We start from the raw sequence: 15,129 nt of genomic DNA on the forward strand, positions 1-15,129 counted from the left end.
GACGGCAATGATTCGAATATTTTGATTATTTTTGTATTTTATTACTATGTCTATATTTTCTTTCTTGAATTTGATAGATAACTATTGAAGAATTTTTCATTGACTTTCATATCAAAGGATCTCAAAAATAGAATGGAATCACAAGGTTGAGTCTTTGACTGGGAGTTTCAATAGTTTAGGTCTAATTAATAGTTTAATCTTTCAAGCCATCCAACAATATTTACTAGTATCTTCTAGTCCCAAATCAGTCAGACAGACTCAATTTCTTATAACATAAACATTGTGATTATTTAATTTTCCGTATGTTTGATGAATATAATAACTTAACAAAGTGCTCTAAATTGAGATAGCAAGAACGTATGGCTGTGAATTACTATCTTGTTCCCGATATACTCCTTCTGTTTTTTAAAAATAACAATTACTTCTATTTTGGATTACTCCTTTAAAATAGAAACTCAAGAAGAGGTAAATATACATTCTCAAAATTAAAGAAGGTATAATACCTTCTCAAATACTTCTTCCCTGGGAGAATAAATTTTTATGAAGAAGAGGTAAATATGATAGTTATGTCTCTTTATCTCTCCATTTACCCTTTTCCTTGGAAATGCTCTTTTTGGCATGAGTTTCAGAAAGAAATGGACAGCCTGGATTATGCAATGTATCCATATAGCCTCTGTCGATATTAGAGCATCCACTATAGGAGAAAGGGGGCGGATGGCTCGGAGGGGGCGATCTATATTGGGCGGAACGTCCGCGCCCGGGGCGGACGATTCAGAGTGGGGCGGACGAGGTAGCGGCGGATAGGGGGCGAGGACGGGGCGGTGGGGGATAGGCGCGCCGGTCTATAGTGGGGCAACGGCAAGTGCACCTTAGCCCCCTCGATTTTTTTTTTCGAAAATTTTTCCTATAAATACCACTCCTCCACCCTCCATTTTCACCATTTTCACACACTCTCCTTTCATTCACTATCTACACTTTCACTCTCTAAAATGCAAGGTGGAGACGACGAATCACCCGGCTCACACGATGAGGGCTATGGCGGCAATCCTTCCCAGCCGTCGGGATATGGCGGCTATCCTTCTCAGCCGTCGGGATATGACGGCTATCCTTCTCAGCCGTCGAGATATGGCGGCTCTCCGTCCCAGCCATGGAGTTGGAATCAATCTCCCCCGCCATGGGCATCGAGTCCAACTCCTCCACCATCTCAGCTGTGGAGGTCTTCGAGTCCAACGCCCCAACCTTTTCAGAGGAATCTGAGCCGCTCGGAGTTTGGAGATTACAGACCCAACCTCGACGCCCTTCACCGGAGACCCCTTTCCAATCCAGCAGCTCTCCTTTCACGCAGGCAGATCAAGACGCACTGGATATGATGTTCAATCTACTTAGTTCCGGCGTACCGGATATGCCCGTTGCGACGAGAGGAAAGGGGTCCGGTGGCGGTGGCGGCGGCCGTCGCCATGGCGGATCGGGCAATGTCAGCGGGGCCGGCGGATCGGGCAGCGGGGCCGGCGGATCGGGCAGCGGTGTCGGGTCCGCGACTGGCAGAGCTTCCAGCAACTCACTTCCAGCCGGACGGCAAAAGGCACTACACCAAGGAGGAGTCCGTTGCTGTGGCGAGGGCGTGGGATGCCGCCACATCCGACCCCATATTGGGCACCGATCAGAACACGTTGAGCTTTTGGAAGCACGTCGTTGCGGCCTACAACGACTTCAAACCTCGCGGTGCCAGATCGCGTGACGCGGAACAGTTCCGCAAGAAGTGGTCTAGGATTCTGCCGCCCACCCGGCGGTTTGCGGGCATATACCAGAACAACCTGCTCCATGCGGAGAGTGGCCGAAGCGAGGCTGACGTGAAAGCACTTTCGGTGAGCCAATACAACTCGCTGGGCTATCCCAAGTTCACAATGTGGGAGGAGTATCTAGTTCTCGAGGACTGCCCGAAATTCAAGGCCATCTGTGCGCAAGAGCAGGCTCCGGCGCTGAAGCGGACAAGACACAACATTGTCGGGGACTACAACAGTGGCAGCGGCTCGCAATCGTTCGACCTGAACGAAGAGCAAGCCGAAGAGCCATCCTCCACACACTCTAGGCGCTCCCGCCCTCCGGGACAACGTGCCTCTATCCGACGCGCTAGAGAAGCTGGCAGTTCCTCCCGCCGATCGTCGGCAGCGTCTGGATCGCGTGCCCCGCAACCTGCGCCTATGCCGTCGTCAAGAGTAACCGAGGTCTTGAGGGATAACGTATATGTGTAGTTGACACACGAATTGCATGAAGTCTGCAGCAAATTCGAGGCCGCAACCGACCCGTACATCAAGAATATATACTCCGACCTCATACGTCGGCTGCAGCGCCGTCTGTACGTGGCTGATGATGGTCCTGGGGCTGCGGCGGCCGGCGGCAGCCAGGGCGACGGAGAAGGAGACGGAGAAGAGGAGGAATCGGACTCCGCCACCGATTAGACGGTGGCGGCGTTTTTATTTGTATTTTTTTTGGATGTTCGTTGTATAATTTTACATTTACAAATACAACGAATATTCGGTCTCAATTAACTCGTTTCATAATTATTTCAATTCCGCTGATTTAAAAACAAAATGAAAAAATTAAAATGAAAATTGGTTATAAAATTTCGGGGCTATTGGAAGTGTCCGCCTATAATGGCGGAAACAAAAAATTGGGGCTGTGGACAAAAAATTGGGGCAAGGCTATTGGGGAAGGCCGCCTATAGTGTATGCTCTTAGTCAATGGTTCGCTCACATTGCCTTTTCATCTACAGGGAGGATTGAGACAAGGAGACCTACTGTAATGAGGTAGACTTCATTCTCTATTAGCAATACTCTAATTATTTTTTTCTATCACTCTTATACTTACCAATTGTATATTAAAATATGTGATATCCTAAAACTTTTACTTTTATTGGGCGAAGGAAATATAAATTTTTCAGTTAAACTTTGGCGTTTGATTAACACATTCTCCTCTATGTCGATGTTGGCCTATTTTATTCATGCTTTCACGTTTAGTGACTTTATTCATGCTTTCACGTATTCCCAGTTAGACTGATCAGTCTAGGTAGAATCCTTTGTTTTCCATCTCAGTCAAGTAGTTAATTCTTAACCCACTAGCAGTCAAACTCTTCCAAAATATCCTTACACATGCTTATAATCTCATATCCTTGTGAGATTCGACCCTTACTTCCATGTGCTAATTAGTCGTTTGTGGGTTAAGGTTTTGAAAACGCTTGGATTACGTGTTCAATGGCACGTGGATAGGTCTATAGAGCACATCTACTTGATCAGTTCACGTATTTCTCATGCTCTTGCACGTTCGTGGATAGGTCTATTGAGTCTACTTTATCAGTCGACGATATTTACACGCACACGAAAGAACAAAAGAACTATTCAATAACTCTCTTCCTTATTAAGCCTTTTAAGGTGACGAATGACCTATTTCTAATATGGCATGAGAGTAGGTCTGAGTCAGTGTGGATTTGGATTTCTTTCTGCATTCGTGGAAGTCTGATGTGCATTACGACTATTCTTTTCTTCTTTCTTGTGTTCCTGCTAGTTTTCGTCTTGGACTGCAAAATTTTACACTAAAATTTCCTTCTCCAACAATGGTTCGATCTATCCTTTTTAGCCCCATAAAGACAATCATTGTCATCTTACGTGTTCATGGATGCGGTGGTGCCCATATTCTAGTTCTGGGCATTTTGCTTGAGCTACGAAGACAGATTAAAATGGCGATAAGAATGTGTGAAAGTTTCATTTTTTAAATTTTGAATTAATTGTATTTTATTGTGCATGTGGGATTAAATGTATTTGATTTTATTTTTTTACAAAAAAATGCCCTCGCTTTTTTTTTCTTTTTCTTTTTAATAAAAAACCGACGTCTACACACAGATTTATCGACTTTCCAATTTCCATGTTGTCATTTGGCAGGAAATTAGCAGATTCAGGTTGTACTGAAAAAATTGAACAACCGTAAATTTGTTTTGATATAATTCGCTAGTATTTTTAAAATTCATAGAAAATATCATAAAGTAGCTAAAATTCATGATTTTAATTGCTACTATTAAAGACTAATTTATAGCCTAGTCAGTGCTCCCTCCTCTCTATTAGTGTTGGATTATAGTTTTCTTTTTGGACCGTTCTGTTAGAATTTGGTTATTTCATTTTAAGAAAAATACAACACATTTATGTTTGTTGTTTTATTTTCTCTTTACTGTCTTGTCCCTTGTTTTATTATCTATTCTACTTTATTTGAACTCCACATAACTTATTAAATATGTACGTATTGCTTAATATTTATGCCTAAAATAAATATTAACACTAATGAAATAGAGAGAGTACAATATTGTAAATTACCCTCATTTTATTCCCAACCAAACAATAGCTTGTTAGTACTCCCTAGTCTGTACTATCTTGGTACTATAGTTTAGATTAGTCGCTCTCTCAAATTTACAGAAAATAATAGACAATTATATTATTTCAATCTAAAATGGTTAAAGTTTTTTTTTAATCATTATGGCCATTTTATCTTTGTTATATCAATTTGAATAGTTTTATTTATTTAAGGAATTGGATATTTTCACTTTTATAATATATATATATATATATATATATATATATATATATACTCCTATACGAATAATGATCCTCGTCTACTTAGTAAAAATGAAGTAGTACATTAAAAAGTGAGGTTACGAAACTTAAAATCAAAGCTAGCTCGAAATATAGGACAAAAATGCAAACATGCAGGGTTATAAATAAAATAAAATAAAATAAAATGAATAGATTAGAGTTTGATTGCTTAATTAAAATAAAAAAAAAAGATTAGAATAGTTAATTGGTGGGGGTAGCTAAGGACAAAGACAGTAATAAAATGGAATTTGAAGAGAGTCATTTGTAGAAATTGGAAAGCTCCAACTACTCTGCTTAGGCACGACTGGGCACATCACATACATGCGTTGAAATTTGTGTGCATTCCATTCGGTTGAGAGGTGCTCTCCTTATTTTAACATCTCATCTCTCTCTCCTCCTCTTTCTTCTTCGTAATTCCTAATTTTCACTCATCCACAAAGCTGATGATGTTGATGACGATCAAATCGATGCGATCTAAATTCTGATCAATTCCTCATTCCGCATTATTCATCAATTTTTTATTAGTTATTTATGCGGACGCCGTCGTTCGGGAGCAGCAGCCGCTCCTTCGACGCGGCGGAATGCTCGCTCGAGCAGCCGCCTCTCTTCGGCGGGGCAATGCTACCGGTCTACCTCAACGACCTCAGCCGCAACATCGCCGCCGAGGAGATGGTCGAGGTCACGCTCGAGCTCGACGACAACTCCGTCGTCCTCTGCAGCCTCGCCCCCGCCAATGCCTCCTCCTCCGGCGACGACGACCAGGCCGGCGGATTTCTCGCCCGGAGCACGTCGGCGGCGTCGCGGCTGCGGCGGATGTTCTCGTGGCGGAGGACGCCGTCGGAGAGGACGTCCACGTCGGACGCCGCCGAGGACCAGCACCACCAGGCGGCGGTGGTGACGGCGCGTGAGCTGATGAAGATGAAGGCGAAGATGATGCGGAACAAATCCACCGCGCAGAGAGCGCTCGGCGGCCTCAGATTCATCAGCCGCAGCACCGGCGGCGAATCTCACCCCGACATGCTCTGGAAGCTCGTCGAGGCCAGATTCGCCGTCCTCGCCGTCGACGGCCTGCTCTCCCGCCACGATTTCGGCGAATGCATAGGTAAATTCAAACAAAATTGAACACTCAATTGGCATCGATTTCGGAAATTCGATCCGTAATTGTTTGAAATTAGGGATGGGAGACTCGAAGGAGTTCGCGTTGGGGGTTTTCGACGCACTGGCGCGGCGGCGGAGGCTGAAAACCGGCAAAATCACCAAGGCGGAGCTCCATGATTTTTGGCTCCAAATTTCCGACGGCAGTTTCGACGCGCGTCTCCAAATTTTCTTTGATATGTAACAACCGCTCATTTTTACTTCTACTAATTTAAATATTCAATTCTGACCGTTGATTTGCCTCTGATTTTGATGATGATTTATACTGCTAGAGATTGAACGGTCCGGATTAGTGCTTTAATTTTTGAGGTTTCTCTTTTCTATCACTTGCGTTTAGTTTAATTTTCTTGTTACTCTAAAATGTCTAATCTTATTTTAGGTCACTCATCTTTCTTTGTTTTCTTGTCAAAACCACTTCCTTTTCACTTTTTTACATTTATTCCATTACTCTAATCACGTACCAAATCACTACCAAACATTAAAATTTCGGGAATATGAATTGATGAGTAATTTACTAAATCGACTATTAGAATCGACAATCTTTGTCAGAATACTTCTACTAGATAATATGAACTGTTGAACACTTTTCCTCTCCTAAAATAAATTTGGTTCGATTTTTTATTTTTTTTCAGATTTTGGAGATTAATTTCTATTTTAGGGATTGTAGTTGTAATCAGACTTTTGGCTATTGATGAAACATGATTTTGATTGTTGGCACAGGGCTGACATAAATGGAGATGGAAAAATCACTAGGGACGAAGTACAAGAGGTAAGAAAAAAAGGTTATGATATAGGTAAAATTGTTATATATACTATCAATTTTAAATTGTGTTATTTCATTTAACTCATGTGTTTTTTCTGGTTCACCTAATTCGAGATCGACAGCAATATTCTTGAGTTAATTTCTTTCTTTATTTAAAAAAAATTGTTGGAGAAAGTCATGAAAATGCTAATATGAGTTTAATTTATGTTTTGACCTAAACAGCTAATAATGCTAAGTGCTTCTGCAAATAAGCTGTCCAATTTCAAGGAACGTGCCAACGAATACGCCTCTTTAATAATGGAAGAGCTTGACCCTGAATGCCTCGGCTACATTGAGGTACCCATCATTGCCTTCATAAAAATAATATTTATGTTTAGAATAATTTGTCTTCTAAATTGGCCACGTAAATCGTAGTGGTTGCATGATCCTTCGTTAGATAACGAAACCAGAGAAGAAAAGGCGATGATGCAATAAAAAGTCATTAACTTTTAATTAAGTCTATAATCAGTTGAAATGTACCCATCATTGCTATACTAACCTAATCAAAGTTAGTCTATACATTTGCCTTTTCAATTTGACACTTAATGATATTAACAATAATTTCACTTTGGGTCAACTGAATTATATTAATTTCACTTACCAGACAACATTCTACTCTTCAATTAAGATACAACTCACCACCAACCCCCTAAAAAAATGGAAAACAAAAAAAAAACTTGCTTTCAACACAACTAGAACTAGATATGTAGTCTAAATTTATAATTAAAGAAGTAGATTAAATTTCTTATACTCTTCATCTAGGCCCCTATGTGGTGAGTCATCTCATGGGAAAAAGGATGTGTTTCAGTTATGGCAGTTGGAAACACTTCTCCTACAAAGGGACAACTATATGAACTACAGTAGGCCTCTGAGCACAACAAGTGTGGGATGGAGCCAGAATTTCAGCAGTGTGGTGATGAACAAGTTCTTGTCGGTGCTGCTGGATAACTGGCAAAGAGCCTTGCTTCTGCTGGTCTGGGCTTGCGCAATGGCCGGGCTCTTCACGTGGAAGTTCCTCCAGTACCGGCAGAAGGCCGCATTTCAGGTGATGGGCAATTGCCTCACCACGGCCAAAGGAGCCGCCGAGACGCTCAAGCTCAACATGGCCCTCATCCTCCTCCCAGTTTGCCGCAACATACTCACATGGCTGCGTTCCACCAGAGCAAGACTAGTTATTCCTTTCGACGACAACATTAATTTCCACAAGGTAGACTCCCTCCTCCTCAATATGTGTCTCACTTTGACTAGCACATGTATTAGTAAATAAAGAGGAAAGTGGATAAATAAAGTTAGTGAACTAAAAATAGTAAAAATGAAGTATGATAATTAATAAGGGGGACGGAAGGAGTAGCATTTTAAATTGATTAATCGGAAGATAAAACAAATGGGCGCTCATCTGCAGATAATTGCGTCTGCTATCGCGATTGCGGTGGTAGTCCATGCGGGAGTGCATATAACGTGCGATTTCCCCCGCATCGCTAGGTCTTCTCCAGAGAGGTTCGCGCTTATTGCACCCGATTTTAAGGATGGCCAGCCTACCTACAGTGGCCTTTTGAGAGGTGTCATCGGCACTACTGGGATCTCTATGGTGGTGCTGATGATGCTGGCCTTCACATTGGCCACACGGAGATTTAGAAGAAACGGAGTAAAGTTGCCTCCTCCGTTTAACAGAGTAACAGGGTTTAATGCGTTCTGGTACTCGCACCACCTCCTCGGTCTCGTCTATGTCCTGCTTTTGATTCATGGCTCATTCTTATTCCTCGTTCATCGCTGGTACCAAAAAACAGTAAGAACTGGGATATTCATTTTTAAAGTTCATATCACTCTAATATTGTTCTACAAAGACTACTATTTGTTAGCACTAATGTTATAATTTTGGTTTGCATGTAACAGACATGGATGTATATATCTGTTCCGCTGATTCTTTATATAGCAGAGAGAAGTTTGAGAACCTGCAGATCAGAACATTATGCAGTTAGGATTCTCAAGGTAATCTCGATTGCAATATGACTCTAAAATAAACAATTGTGCTAAGTAACAAAACGATAACAGAGAAACGAAATAAATTATGAGCATGAAAAAATATTACATTTTACATGCTTGTTTTTGGACTTTATAGGTTTCTGTACTTCCAGGAGGTGTCTTCAGCTTGGTGATGACAAAACCGAACGGCTTCAGATATAAGAGCGGCCAATATATTTTCCTGCAGTGTCCGGCAATCTCTTCCTTCGAGTGGTGAGCACCACCATCACATTCATACACGTTTTCAGGGGTGGACACAAAAATTTTTTATTGTATGAATATACTATATTTCTTTCAAAGTCGATCGTGATAAAATAATTATATGATTTTTCTGCAGGCATCCGTTTTCGCTTACTTCAGCACCAGGTGACAATTATCTGAGTGTTCATATCCGGACAGTTGGTGATTGGACTAAAGAACTGAAGCGAGTGTTCACTGAGGATAATAGCTCAACATGTGTGATTGGTCGTGCTAAATTTGGATCGATGGGAAACGTTGATCAAACAGGGTAAACTTTTCTTGATCATTTTATTTTCAGTATTATTGAATGATCAAAACATTTAACCTAACCTGGTGCAGCCTGCCAAAATTGCTGGTGGATGGGCCTTATGGAGCGCCCGCGCAGGAATACCAGAACTACGATGTCCTGCTGCTCGTTGGCCTGGGCATCGGGGCCACCCCTTTCATAAGCATCCTCAGGGATCTCTTGAACAACACCAGGCTTGAAGATCAAGTGGTACGCTAAGCGGATTTTAATTTTAATTTTATTTTTATTCTAGCATCACTGATGGTCAGATATATCTTATTTAAGCTCAACAAAATGTTTTTGGACTTGCAACTGTTGACAAATATTAGTCTCCTGTTAATTTTTATTAGGACTCTAACACGGAGGCCAGCCGGTCGGATGACAGCTCAAACAGCTTCGCCTCCTCGTACGACACATCTGGCGGGAGGAAGAAGTCGCAGAAGACGAGGAATGCACATTTCTACTGGGTGACTAGGGAGCCTGGATCGTTTGAGTGGTTCAAGGGGGTGATGAGTGAGGTTGCGGAGATGGACCATAAGGTACTTATAGTCGCTTTCTTCACTTCTTTTTCTTCTTCTTCTTCGTCATCTTATTTATATTAATGGTTGATATTTAACAGGGCCAAATCGAGATGCACAATTACCTAACAAGTGTGTATGAAGAGGGCGATGCACGGTCGACTCTCATCACGATGGTGCAGGCTCTCAACCACGCTAAACACGGAGTCGACATCCTATCCGGAACTCGAGTACTATTTTTTGTGTCCCCATGTTATTTTAAAAATAAAAACTATTTTACTATAGCAAATCATAAGTTAAATACTACACTGTGTTTCTACCATAGTTTGTCTTATCTATCTTCTCTGTCAAACGGCCCCTTACAATTTCACGTTGCAGGTTATAACACATTTCGCAAGGCCTAACTGGAGAGAGGTGTTCCACAAAGTAGCTGCGAAGCATCCATGCTCGACAGTAGGTAAATGACTCGTTTCCGGTCTCAAATTATATCTCACTGTTATCTTGTCTTACAAACCGAACATCACCTGAACTAACTGGTGACGTGCAGGTGTATTCTACTGCGGTATGCCTATTTTAGCGAAGGAGCTGAAGAAGCTATCGCAAGAATTGAGTTACAAGACATCCACAAGGTTTGAGTTTCATAAGGAATATTTCTGAAGCAAGAAGATATATCACGCGCGATTTGTAATTACTCATGTTCAAGAAGGGCATATATATAAATATATACACACATACACGCATTATAAATTCATTTTTAAAAATGTAAATGAATCAAAGAAATCATTATACGCATAGAATAGAGAAATTCCGATTATTGAAAAAGTAGAGATTTCTATCGGAAGCAGGAACAACGGTGAAGCAGGAAATGTATGCATAAAAAGAAATGTAAAAAAATGTATTTTCGTATAGATTGATTTTGATCTCATGGAACAGCATACAATACATTAGACTAAATAAACGATTATTGATTTTGAATATACGAATCTTGCACCCGTGACTACAAAAAAGTTCGCATTTTAGTAATGGAATGTGTGATAGACGAAATAGTCACTGTTAATATATTATATGTATTCTGTTCCACATCGATGATGTGACATAGCCTAGCTTAGTTTCTTATATTATGTATATGTGGTCTATGTTGAATAATAATATACACAATTACTTTCTCCACCATGTCTCTATATTTTACTGTTCTACATGGTACTAGAGCAGATTTGAATTAGTCTGAAAAAAAGTAAAAAAAAATAAATTAGGCTTTCAAAATTTAGGTTTTTTTTCCGCCTCCGTTGCTACTACTGCTCTGTTCTGCCCCTGTTCCGCTACTCTGCCTACAACTGTTATTTGTCTGCAATTGTTATATGTCTGCTGTAATTGCAATTGTTATCTGCCTGCTGCTCTGCTCTACTGCTAGGGCTGGGGAAAATATAAAAAAAATGATATATCGCTCGTATCGTATTGAAAAATATCGAAAAATTATCGAATTTTCGATACGATACGATACCGTATCGTAAGTTTTCGATAGGATAACGATATGAATTTCCTTATATCGCTATATATCGTTTTATATCGAATATACGATATATATTGATATTTTCGATATATCGTTTTATGTCGAATATACGATATATATCGTATATATTGAAACATATTGGAATTCAATACATATTAAAATTTAAAATTATAAATATATATAAATCCATTTAATTGTACTTGGTTGTGTTGTATTTTGATTATGGAGATAAGAACACTATTAATTTTATTGTGTTGAAGTTTTATTAATTTTTGTGTGAATTTTAAGTTTTAAAATTATAATTTTCGATATACAGGTATTCGATACGATATCGATATTTCGATATATCAAATTTCGGTACGATATATCGAAATATCGATACGATAACGATATTGATATTATCCATATCGAAAGTTCGATATATCGAAACTTTCGATACGATAACGATATGAAATTCTTTCATATCGATATTTTCGATATGATATACGATACAACGTTTTCGATACGATATCTCGTATCGACCCATCCCTATCTACTGTTATTATTTGTCTGCTCCGCTCTCTGCTATCTGCCTGCTGCTTTACTACTACTACTACAACTATTATTCTATTCCTCCTACAGTTGTTGTCCTCCTGCTACAGTCTATTTTATTATGTCTGATTTTAGACCGCCTATCGAAACTCCCACTAAGGCGCCAAGTTCTTCATCTAGTACTGATGCTACCTCTGTAGCTGCGTTTGTTGTGTCTCTTGGTAAGTCTTGGATGTTGGATTCAGGTGTCTCTACCCATATTACTGGTACAAAATCCTTTTTCTTATCTATTTCTCCATCATCTCTTCCATATGTTCGTCTTGATGAAGGCAACTATTCTCCAGTAACTGGCACTGATGTTGTCAAACCCACTACTCATATCACTCTTGATAATGTTTTATTTGCCCCAAATTTTTCAGTCAGCTTAATATCTATTGGCTAGCTAACAAAAACTCATAATTGTTCTGTCACTTTTTATCCTTCAGGACCTGCAGACGAAGAGGACGATTGGTAGAGGACATGAGCGTGGCGGTCTGTACTACTTGGATCCTATTTCACTTGTCTCTCCTAGTGCTCTCTTTACTGCTGTGTCTCCATATCAGTGGCATTATCGTTTTGGTCATCCGTCTTCTTCCAGCCTTCGTAGTCTAGTTCCAGTTCCGTCTGTTGATTTTAATTGTGAGTAATGTGAGTTGGGCAAGCACCATACCACTTTCTTTCTTTCTCGAGTCGAGACTCGTAGCTCTTCTGCTTTTTATCTAGTTCTTTGTGATGTTTGGCGTCCTAGTAGGATTTAGTCCAGAGGGGGTTTCAAGTATTTTCTAATTCTTGTTGATGATTATTCTCGTATGACATGGTTATATTTGCTTAAACAAAGAAGTGAAGTTTCTACTGATCTCAAATCCTTTTACCATGAAATAAAAACACAATACTATGTTGATTTGCGTATCCTCCGTACTGATAATGCCCTTAAGTTCACACAACAATTTATCTCATCCTTTTGTGAATCTCATGGTATAATTCATCAAACCTCTTGCTCTCACACTTCTCAACAAAATGGGGTAACTGAGCACAAGCATCGTCATATTTTAGATGTTGTGCGTACTCTTATGTCTCACATGAATGTGCCTAAGTATCTATGGTCTGGTGCTGTTTTTACTGCATGCTTTCTTATTAATAGGATGTCATCTAGTGTGTTGCATGGGGATATTCCTTTTTCGTGTCTTCATCCTGATAAATCTCTCTATCATATTCCTCCTCGCATTTTTGGGTGTACTTGTTTTGTTCATGATCTTACTCCTGGGTTGGATAAATTGTCCCCTCGCTCCATTAAGTGTGTTTTTCTTAGTTATTCTAGAACCAAAAAAGGATACCGATGTTTTGACCCTCTTACCAAACGTCATTATATCTCTGCAGACGTCACATTCTCTGAGTTTCAGCCTTATTTTTACCCATTCTCAAAATAAACCAACCAACCAGTTAGATCCTACTCTTTTACCTGCCCAAACTTTTGTATCTCCTATGCCTTCTACTCCTCCTTTACAGGTCTATACACGACGTCATCGACCTGCAACAGCCGTTGAAGCCCTTGAAACAGAACCAAATACAGGCTCATGTCCATTGCCACAATCATCTTCGCCTCCAGCTTCTGAAGATGCAGTTCCCCCTGATGAGTTACTCATAGCCATTCGCAAAGGTAAACGTACTTGTACCACCAAACACCATGTGTCTAATCATGTTTCCTTTACTCGATTGAGTGCTCATTTTCGTGCCTTTGCTCTTTGTCTTTTATCTACAGTTATTCCAACTTTTTACTAAGAGGCACTTAAACACCCTCTATGGGGAGCCGCTATGGATGAGGAGATGCGAGCTCTCTTAAGTCGTGGTACTTGGATATTGGTACGTGCCCCTAATTCTGTAGATATTGTATCTTGTCGTTGGGTGTTTACCATAAAATTTCTTACTGATGGTAGTATTGATCGATACAAAGCTCAGCTTGTGGCCAAAGGATACACACAAACTTATGGTATTGACTACTTTGAGACGTTCTCGCCAACTGCTCGTATGAACTCAATCCAAATTCTGTTCTCTTTGGCTGTTAATATTCTGTGGCCCATGTACCAGCTTGATGTGAAGAATGTCTTTTTGTATGGTGATTTGACTCCGACGATCTTTATGGAGCAACCTCCAGGATATGTTGCTGGGGGGGGTATTTTACTAAGGTTTGTTGTCACAAAAAGGTCAGTTATGGCCTTAAACAAAGTCCCAAGGCGTGGTTTGATAAGTTCAGTAGTGTTCTTGGAACTATTGGTTTTAAGCAATGCAAGTCTGATCATTTGGTCTTTGTGCGACATCAAACATCGGGTATTGTCATTCTCATTGTGTATGTTGATGATATACTCATATCTGGAAGTGATGTTCGTGGAATTGAGGTAATTAAGAAATATTTGCATCAACATTTTGTTATCAAGGATCTGGGGCGTCCTAAGTATTTCTTGGGAATTGAAATTGCACACGGAAATTCTGGAATGTCTCTATCTCAGCAAAAGTATGCTACAGATTTACTGAAAGAAACTCGACTACTTGGAACAAAGCCTGTTGATACTCTTATGGAGGTTGATCCAAGTGTTTGGGATGCTAGTGGAGAATTTTTGGAGGATAAAGCTAAGTATAGACGTCTAGTTGGAAAACTTATCTACGTGACAGTAATAAGGCCTGATATTTCCTTTGTTGTTGGTTTAGTCAGTCGTTTTCTGGATAAACCTAAGCAAGTTCACTAGGATCTGCTATTCGAATTCTTCAATATATCAAGAAATTGCCCGACAAAGGATTGTCATTTAAAAAGAATGGTCATCTAAAAATTGAAGGATATTCTGATGCTGATTATGCTGGTTCTAAGTCTGATAGAAAGTCTACTTCTGTATATTGCACCTACTTGGGAGTAGGGGTGGGAAATCATGCGGATTGGGTCGTTATCGGGTCAACCTGATAACGACCCAACCCACTAAGGCCTAACCCGAATCCGACCTGTTAAGAAAACTCTAAACCCGAACACGAACCCAACCTGCTACCTTCAAACCCGAACACGACCCGCATCCGACACGAACCCGTTAACGACACGATATAATTTGGGTTGACACAACACGATAACGACTCAAACCTGATACTACACAATTATAACCTATTATTACACGATTAAATCTAATATTACACAATCAAACCTTGTTTTTCAACCTAATTTACACGATTAAAATCTGTTTTATATGATTTAAACCTGATTTACAATAAATTTTAAAACTAAAGTAAAATATATTTTTTTAATAATAATAAAAAATAATAATGTTATTTCTTAATGGGTTATCCGTATCCAACCCGCATCCAACCCGAACCCAACCCAGAATTATCGGGTTCTTAACGGGTCAACCTGA

General features: G+C 40.0%; 2 protein-coding genes across 2 annotated transcripts; both read left to right on the top strand.

Annotated features, from left to right (window-relative positions):
* The first annotated feature begins 1,457 nt into the window (after positions 1-1,457).
* LOC121784359 (glutathione S-transferase T3-like) lies at positions 1,458-2,252 on the top strand. The gene has a single exon (XM_042182509.1). The coding sequence runs from the start codon at positions 1,458-1,460 to the stop codon at positions 2,250-2,252; it is 795 nt and encodes a 264-aa protein (XP_042038443.1).
* A 2,664-nt stretch (positions 2,253-4,916) lies between these two features.
* Positions 4,917-10,635, top strand: LOC121783725 (respiratory burst oxidase homolog protein E-like). Its single transcript, XM_042181875.1, has 14 exons — positions 4,917-5,739; positions 5,813-5,972; positions 6,513-6,561; positions 6,778-6,891; positions 7,403-7,801; positions 7,997-8,380; positions 8,488-8,583; positions 8,714-8,829; positions 8,954-9,124; positions 9,196-9,352; positions 9,493-9,681; positions 9,762-9,890; positions 10,039-10,117; positions 10,208-10,635. Exons 1-14 carry the CDS (start codon positions 5,169-5,171, stop codon positions 10,315-10,317), a joined length of 2,724 nt encoding a protein of 907 aa, XP_042037809.1. The 5' UTR covers positions 4,917-5,168; the 3' UTR covers positions 10,318-10,635.
* The last annotated feature ends 4,494 nt before the right edge of the window (positions 10,636-15,129 follow it).

This window comes from Salvia splendens, chromosome 21, assembly GCF_004379255.2.
Source record: "Salvia splendens isolate huo1 chromosome 21, SspV2, whole genome shotgun sequence".
NCBI classification, from domain to species: Eukaryota; Viridiplantae; Streptophyta; class Magnoliopsida; order Lamiales; family Lamiaceae; genus Salvia; species Salvia splendens.

Coding starts and splice junctions, on each gene's coding strand:
- LOC121784359 (XM_042182509.1), top strand. CDS start 1,458: ATGGCGGATCGGGCAATGTCAGCGGGGCCGGCGGATCGGGCAGCGGGG.
- LOC121783725 (XM_042181875.1), top strand. CDS start 5,169: ATGCGGACGCCGTCGTTCGGGAGCAGCAGCCGCTCCTTCGACGCGGCG. Junction 5,740..5,812: donor CGATTTCGGCGAATGCATAG/GTAAATTCAAAC, acceptor GTTTGAAATTAG/GGATGGGAGACTCGAAGGAG. Junction 9,353..9,492: donor CCAGGCTTGAAGATCAAGTG/GTACGCTAAGCG, acceptor AATTTTTATTAG/GACTCTAACACGGAGGCCAG.